Raw genomic sequence first — 8,123 nt, 5'->3', positions numbered from 1 at the left:
TGACAGAGGCAAGTCGGAGACCATCGGCGAGCCGTGGAAGAGGATCCCCCAGGACACCCAACCTGCCCCCGCGAGTCGTCGACACCTCCCGAGGAAAGGCACTGATCCTAGTCGAAGGACTCTCGTCGCCTCCTCGTCGGAGAAATCAGAGAAGCGGATTCGTCGCGCGAATCATCCCCTCGGTACCGACTCGTCCCCTCTAGGGGAGGGCAAAATCAAAATCAAACGCAAAACCGAAAACCAAACCCCGAGGAACAAACGTACACTTAGATAGGCACTAACAATGCAATAGATAGACAACGGAATCAATTTTGTCGCGGGACCGCGAACGACACTCGACCTGGACCACGGACGGCGCTCGAAATCCGGGCCAGGGAGGACAAAAGAAAGCTACCATAAATCTTTTCGGATAAAATCGATGTGTACCATATTAAATAAATATTAAACTTAAATATGTGTCAGATAACGTTAGGAGTAAAGTCGCGCCGGTCGCACCGGACCGCGACCACGGGGTGGAGGAACATATTCTAAAGGCAACCACTTCGAGGACGTAACATGCTCAAGATACTCGTTCCACGGAACACGCTCCTAAGCGAAAGTTCCGTCGACAGGGACCGAGAGAAGCGAAACCCCATTTTCTAGAATTACGTGATAAACCGAGCGCAAGCTATTTTTTTTTCCATTTTAAGTCGAGGTCCGAAGTCTGCGACGACTTCTAAGGAACGACAGAGAGAGGTCTTTCTTGTACATAGAGCGAACCCGCGCGGAACCGAAAGGGGTGCACCATTGTCTTGGGGCTAGAGTGCAATATTTTTACCCCAACCCCCGATTTCCTTTTAATCGAAGTTCCGTAAGGGTTGCTCTCCCCGATGGCGATTCTCGCGCGAAGGGGGCACCCGGGGGGTCTTCGCCCCCCCGGGGACTCCGCTCGCTCGAGCGATCAGCTGATTCCGACAGCCACTTCCTAACCGCGGATTTTAAATATATTGTTAAGGCGAATGAAATGTTGTTAATGTTGTTGTTAAAGGTAAACGAAAAAAGCGTTATATAGTTAAGCTCGCTCTCGATTCTTTAAGCGAGGAGTCGGAGACTGTACTCGCGGATTCCCGCGCGGGGAGGGGGAGAATTTAATTGAAATGATTTGTAAGGTCGTCGCCATTGTGTCGGGCGATATGAGACATTTCGAGAAACGTAAAGGAGGATTTTCCTCCCTGCGCAGACCGACTTGACGATTGTCAAGAGCGAACCGGGGGGTGTCGTTTGGTAAATGGCGCCCCAATTTACGTACAACCCCTACTGTAGTTTTTGCGGGGTGCGGCGGTCGGTAAAGAAGCTCTCCACGCGCCCTTTACCGCCCAAAACCACCCCGACTTGCCAACCCCGAGTTATCGACTCGGGGCTCGCCGTACACCCGCCGAAACTCTTCGGAGGACACTTTATCCGCTCTTCCAAGGATCGACACAGAGGTCCCGGTTAATTTTAACTTAAACTCAACTCGCGGTTCGGTCGCTAATTCAATAGTCTTCGATTTCTCGAGGTCAAGGTCCACCCGCGACCTGCATACGTATCCAGGGTACGCCCCTCTAGTCCGAGCACTTAGGTACCCCTAAGATAAGTCTTAAGAGAGATTTTTATAAACCTAGCGCCCATTTGCACCCCCTTACCCCGATTAACCCTTTCTCGAGCAGCTTGGCCGATCGCGGAATACTTCCGATAATCTGCTAATATTCGCGACAAGTCGAGGGAAACCGGACTCGGGTAATCCCCTAAAACGAAACTACCCTTCGACTTCGACCTACCCCTTGTCTCTTAGGCCGCAGTTTATCGAAACGATGGAAAGACACGGCACCTACGACCTCCGTTTCCGTCTCTCTGGATGTTCGAGGTCCACCCTGGAGGCGACACGGTTTTCTTAATGCAGTCGGAGCTATTTAAAAAACGTATGTGTATACCAGAGATGTGTTATATCGCCGTGTATGTGTACTCGTGCGTACTTGTACATAAGCTGGCCTAGTCCCGTGCTCGCCTTCGTAATTAGCCTTAGAGTTAGCCTAATCGAGACGACTCGAGGGCGTCGAGAGGAAATCCAGTCGACTCCACTTTGCTCGATATCTTGAGAACTCGAAGAAATTTTTTCTTCCCTAGAATTTTCAAATTTCTTCTCGCTTTTCCTCGACTCGTCTTCGCCTCGACGCGCTACGTACGCGCCCCTGAGGAAACCCCACGGACGAATTAACTGGACGCGTTGAAGCTTCGAGTACCTCTTGACGTTCAATTTAAAACGTCACGTGACGAGTTACACGGTCCCGAAGAAGTCGATCGAGTCGATAGAGCGATCGATCGCCGATCGAGAGCCCCGCGCCTCTTCCTCCTCGAGGAACCCGATCGCTAAGCTTTTACGAGCGCTCTTGGCACGTACTTGTATGTTGTTTCGAATAAAAACACTGTTGTTTTGTAAGGGAATTACCGGTATCGATAATTACTCTCCCTACCGTTCACTGGTCATTTTTATAATATTCCTATCTCCTCCTGGAGGAGAAGTATTTCTTTTTTTTATCATTCTTGGTCTTACTTAGTACGTGCCGATGCTTTTAACTTAGCTATTGCATTTATTAGTATAAGTTATAAGGGTGATCATTGAGAAAACAGTTTGCAAGCAACATAGCAACAATGTTGACAAGTTACTGTAACGATCGTTCGGCTGGATTTCGTTTGCTCTCCCCCCAGGCTCAAATTTCTGGACCAGCGATTTTACCGCGGCAATGGCGCGCCATTAATTAGCGACTGCGTGTTCCGAGTTAATTGCAAAACCAACATATTAGAAGTACCGACATATTTCCCGGGGCGGAATAAATCGATGTGCCCGGGAAAGGGGTGAAAATCGATCCAATGCTTCGAAATCCGCCATGGCTGGGTCTCCCCCGAAGAGGATCCCGAAGACGGGGTGGAACTTCGAGGCGACGGTCCAAGGCTCGAGACGTTTATTTTACATGCTGGTGAGTACGCAGAGGGAAGAGGGTGACGCGACTAGCGATTCACTCGCAACCCTTCGAGTTATCGAGGGTCGATACGAGAGGACATCCTCTAGGAGGTCCAACTTCGATCACCCCCGGGGCACTTCGACTTCTCCCGAAGGAACGTTCTTTCTCCCCGGGAGGTGGCTCGAAAATCGCACAAAGTCCCAGTTTCGGCCGACGAGTCGGTCCTTAGAGTCCAGGACACCGAAATCACTGCACCTCGCAGACGAAGAAGGTCTCGAAGCTGCAGGGACTGTCGTTCCACTTCAGGCCCTTTCCGTCGCGGTTCCAGAGCTCCAGGCAGTGCTCCTCCTCGCCGTTCTCGTACCTGGGATTTATAATATCAGAGATTAGAATTTTTTAACGGGTCTCAGCTTCAGGAAATGGGCTCGAAGACGTACCGGAAGTTGTTGGGCTCTCCCACGTTCCAGTTCTCAAAGGTGATGGGCCGGCCGTTCGCCATCCAGAAGAAGGTGCCCTCCTCGGCCTGGTCGGTTCCAGAGGTCCAGAAGTGCTCGTGGCCCAGCCCGAAGTCCTTGATGTGCTTCTCCAGCCGATCGTTCTCCTCCTGCGAGGCGATGCTCGCCAGGTGCATCCCGTGGTACCTGCAGTACTGGGACGCCCGGTACCAGTTCGCCTGCGGACGGGAAGGACCTCTTTATCGCGTCTTATCAGGGCGGAGAAAATGATCTGGATATTGAAAAGTTTCCTTCCCAGCGCGAGGGTCCTGGGAAATTTCTCAGGGAATTTATCTCTCTTCGGGAACTCGACCTGCTCGACCACGACGTAGCTGGTCCCCTTTCGCGAGGGAACCTGCTGCACCGTGATTCCACAGTTCCCTCCATTGTTTCCCCGCGCAATGACCCGATCGAGGATTGCGCCAATTGCAGATCCCTTGATAGATCCCTCGATCTTTCTCCTCGAGATCGAGCACCCGAAGACGCGTCGGCGTAGGAGCTCGACCTCTCGAGATGCCGAAGAGATCCCCAATTCCTAGGGACCCCATCTCATTAATGAACGTCGGGAAAAATCCCCAGGTGGAAGGTCGACCTGAAGATCTTCCCCTGCGGCGTGTCGAGCGAATAATAAAGCGGCCAACTTTTAATAAGATCATCCCCGACCGGGGAGGAAACTTTTAACCTCGTTCCTTCACGCCACCCCTCCCCTCGAATTTCCTCGAGGATTTCGAATTAGGTAAAATGGTAGGAAAATCGAAGAAAAAAAAGAAACAGGAAAGAAAATCCGGAGAGAAATTGCGCCTCGAAGAAGGGAGTACCTTGAAGAAGATGCCGAGGTAGTACCTCTTCTCCCCGAGCTTCAGTAGGGGCATGGTCCATCTCGAGGCCGCTATGCTGCTGGCCTGGTCGTCCACGCAATTGGGGCAGTCGTCTAGAAAATGTGGAAAATTGGAGAAAATCAGAAAACCGATTTTCTTTCTCCATGGCGCCTCCTCTCGCTAATCAATTCCCGGGCGAGAGCACGCGCGCCGCCATTTTCTCGGCGCGGCGGCAAAGGGCTGTTTATTTCGAAAATCATTCCGCAGGGTTAATTAGCGTAATTGCCGCGATTTACCGCGTGTTTGGCAAGCCGAACGGCGGGGAGTGTTTTCCGATTGAAGGGCCCTTTACCGAACGGGCTTTAATGGGTTCAAGCCGACGTCCCGTTCGCCGTCCTCCGAGCTCCGCCCGGAATAACGAGTGATTTTAATAACACGCACTGTAAATAATAATCCGGCCTTAAATACTAAATTACGGAAGCTGCCCATTTACGTGATCAACGCTGCGGCCGTCCAGTGTGCCCGTAAATCCCCGATTTATCCGGCAATTTCGAAATTGCAGCCGCGTTTTTATATGCCGGCCTCGCCGAATGCGCATTTCGAGGCGTTACGAGCTAAGTACGCGAGTCATGCACGAGGTATGCCCCGGGAAAGGGTTAGACCCCTTGATTACGAAGAGAAACTGCAGCCTTGAGCGAGTCGAGCTCTCTTGGTGCCTGCTCTCGATGTTTCCTCGGGATGCACCGAGATTGCGCCAGAAATTGTCATATCACCGATCTCGGTGCACCTGGAATTTCGTTATCAATTAATTAAGGGGATGTGAAAGTGCCATCCGAAAGCTGAATCGTTCATAAAACTATTCAACGAACTGGGCGTCTCAAATCGTTTCATACTTTAAAATGTGAATATGGAGACCCTAAGGTAGGTCCTGAAACTCGGGAAATTTCATTTTTTATTAACTATTTCTAAAATACCTATAAAGTTTGGCTTGTAAGAAGAAACTTAGGTTATTCCTAATAATAGGAATAAAGTTGAAAAGAGCCGAGGAGAGAATGAAATCTTTCGCGGAAAGTCCGCGTCCGCTCGGCGATAACGCCATGCGGGATTTCCGGACCGCGGACAAGTCGCAATGGGAAAGCGTCCCGGAATTCCGCGTGCGTGATATCACGTCCGCGGAAAACCGGACCGGGCGATTTCTTCCGCGATGAAATCACCGAGTGAATAGATTCGCGGCACCAGCCGCGTGCGTTTTCCGCCGGAGAAAGGTGCGGCAAGATTTCCGCACGACGCAACGCGTGCGTCGAAAGTCCTCTACGCTTTCCTTCCGATCCATTCCGCGTGATCTGAAAGAATGCGCGTCGGATTCAGGGGAGGATCCGCGCCTGCGGAAGAATTCCGCAGGAAGAGCCTCGGTCGCGCCATGGGTCGAGACGGTCGTTGCGGCCGTTTCGCAAACGGCGGACGAGCCAATGCATACTAATGCGACAATCAAAGCTTAATCCGGCTCGGCGGTGCGTCTAAAACGCAGCCGGGCCGCCTCTGGTGACCTCGTCGACTGCGGAGGAATCCGCACGCGCCGGAATTGCGGATCCGCGGAAGCGGCTTAGCGCGATCCTGGGCGCTCGACTTTGACGGCGAGCCTAATCGGCTCCTGGGCGAGATGCCAGGAAATGACCTAGGTCAACGTCGGATGAAACGAGTTAATCAAGGTCCTGATAGGCAATCGGATAATTCCAAAGGTGCTGTCATTCGCATACACAATTACCAAAAATATTTATATCACCATCATCCCTCATTTGACAATTTTTCAAACACATGCAAATTAAATAATCATGTTTTATCCAAGTTTGTAACGTGGCTCAGATCGGCGTTAAGACGTCAGATTGATAATATCGGAATAATCTCGGGTGATAGGAGCCTAAGAATTTTTTCGGGTACTTTTAACAACGCGTATTTCGAAATTTCTCCGCTTTAGTGTTTTTCCGCGACGCGGGAAAATGGAACAGTATCGTAATCTCTGTCGGGGAAGGTTGGGACATCGTCTGGCACGCCTTCCATTCTTGGGGCCCCCCTGGGGGGCACCCTGGGAGAGAGGGGACAGGACTCGAGGACGGGGACCAGAGAACTCGGGCACTCGGCCGCTCGAGATGGATCAGCGCGAAAGAGAGAGCGGAACCGCGGCCGCGGGATTCCTTCGCGGTCACGCAACGCACGCGGAGGCGGAATGCGCGGAATGACGCGGAATTGCGGACGAACGACCGCGCGCGGAATTCGGGGGATCCTTTCGACCGACCGAATGGGAATTCAGGAGAGGCGGACCAGCGTTCTTCGGCGTCGTCCCGAAGAGAGGATTCCCTTGCGGAATCCCCGGGTGGAGGAAATTCCCGAAGGCGGGTTCCAATGTGGGATTCGGAGATTCCGCTCCGGCGGATCTCTGGGGGGACCTTGATCTTCGATCGACTTTCACCGCACACTTTCGCGATCGACGTCACCTCCAGGAGAAGTTACGAAAGCCGGCCCGACGGCGTCGACTCGAGGCCGTCGTGGTTTTTTGGGCCCAGGGTGTCGACATTCATTTTCTTGTCCTTTTCGGGCCCTGGATAGGTCCGAGGTGGTTTCAGGAGCCTCCTCGAGATGCTCTTCGAGGTTCTCTTCGGGCTAGCCACCGAGTACAACCGCGTCGCGGCGAGGACGGCGCCTCGCGCCCTGCGTTCCAGATTTCGGCATAATTCGTAAATAAAATAGTCTCCCGGAACTACCCCCGAGGGTGCAATAACTCCCGGTAATGGCTTCCCCAGAGAGCGGAGCCGCGACGATACGTTCCCTGCTCCGTCGCGAGACGACCTGGTCGAGGCTCGTCTCGCACCCTCCGGAGGGAAAGAGGCACCCCTTTTCGAGGTCGTTTGGAACACAATCGGGGCACGAATTACCCGGGGATGGGAGAGATCCTGACCCGCGTATCGCCGCGACTCCGATAATTGCTCGTCGTTAACGATCCACGGAAAGAAAGAAGAGAACCTCGACCTCGAGATGCCGTCGTGATTTTTCCTCCCCGGTCCAAGGGCGGGCCAATTAAATCCTGGAGGACTCGGGTGATTTCGAGGGGTAGGGAAGACTGGCTATTTTTTTTCCCCATTTTAAGGGGAGAACGCAAGCGAGTAGAAAATGACGTTATCGCTCAGTCTGCTGGAGACGACTTCAATGATCGCGGAGAAAAGCATTTGAGGAAAAATTTGGTGGAGGGCAGATAATCGGAAAACGACGCCTACCAAGATCGACCTTGGCGACTGTGAAAATGACTTCAGAAAAATCAGGAAAAATCGGGAGATGAATGCCGATGTAGAAAACGACCCCTACCGCTCAGCCTGCCAGGGATGGCCTTGACGACCGTGAAAATGACTTCAGGAAAATCAGGAAAAATCGGGAGATGAATGCCGACGTAGAAAACGACCCCTACCGCGCAGCCTGCCAGGGATGGCCTTGACGACCGTGAAAATGACTTCAGGAAAATCAAGAAAAATCGGGAGATGAATGCCGATGTAGAAAACGACCCCTACCGCTCAGCCTGCCAGGGATGGCCTTGGCGACCGTGAAAATGACTTCAGGAAAATCAGGAGAAATCGGGAGATGAATGCCGATGTAGAAAACGATGCCTACCGCTCAGCTTGCCAGGGATGGCCTTGGCGACCGTGAAAATGACTTCAGGAAAATCAGGAAAAATTGGGAGATGAATGCCGATGTAGAAAATGATGCCTACCGCTCAGCCTGCCAGGGATGGCCTCGGCGACCATGATAAGGGGGACCAGCGCGACGAGGAGCGCCCCTCTCAT

General features: G+C 52.4%; 1 protein-coding gene across 1 annotated transcript; it reads right to left on the bottom strand.

Annotated features, from left to right (window-relative positions):
- Nucleotides 1–3,190: 3,190 nt before the first annotated feature.
- Nucleotides 3,191–8,123, bottom strand: LOC105701595 (C-type lectin 37Db). Its single transcript, XM_023432326.1, has 4 exons — nucleotides 8,051–8,123; nucleotides 4,294–4,406; nucleotides 3,419–3,654; nucleotides 3,191–3,345 (listed from the first exon to the last, which is right to left on the bottom strand). The coding sequence occupies exons 1-4, from the start codon at nucleotides 8,121–8,123 to the stop codon at nucleotides 3,228–3,230; spliced, it is 540 nt and encodes a 179-aa protein (XP_023288094.1). The 3' UTR covers nucleotides 3,191–3,227.

The sequence above is a fragment of the Orussus abietinus genome, unplaced genomic scaffold, assembly GCF_000612105.2.
Source record: "Orussus abietinus isolate OABI.00-Male unplaced genomic scaffold, Oabi_2.0 scaffold24, whole genome shotgun sequence".
In the NCBI taxonomy this organism is placed as follows: domain Eukaryota; kingdom Metazoa; phylum Arthropoda; class Insecta; order Hymenoptera; family Orussidae; genus Orussus; species Orussus abietinus.
This window is presented reverse-complemented; position numbering and strand designations above follow the sequence as displayed.

Bases quoted from the DNA above. Each gene is read 5' to 3' on its own strand.
- LOC105701595 (XM_023432326.1), bottom strand. From the start codon at position 8,123: ATGAGAGGGGCGCTCCTCGTCGCGCTGGTCCCCCTTATCATGGTCGCC. The intron at 3,655-4,293 runs GTACTCCCTTCT...TCCCGTCCGCAG, and splicing joins ACCTCGGCATCTTCTTCAAG to GCGAACTGGTACCGGGCGTC. The intron at 3,346-3,418 runs GTACGTCTTCGA...TATAAATCCCAG, and splicing joins GGAGAGCCCAACAACTTCCG to GTACGAGAACGGCGAGGAGG.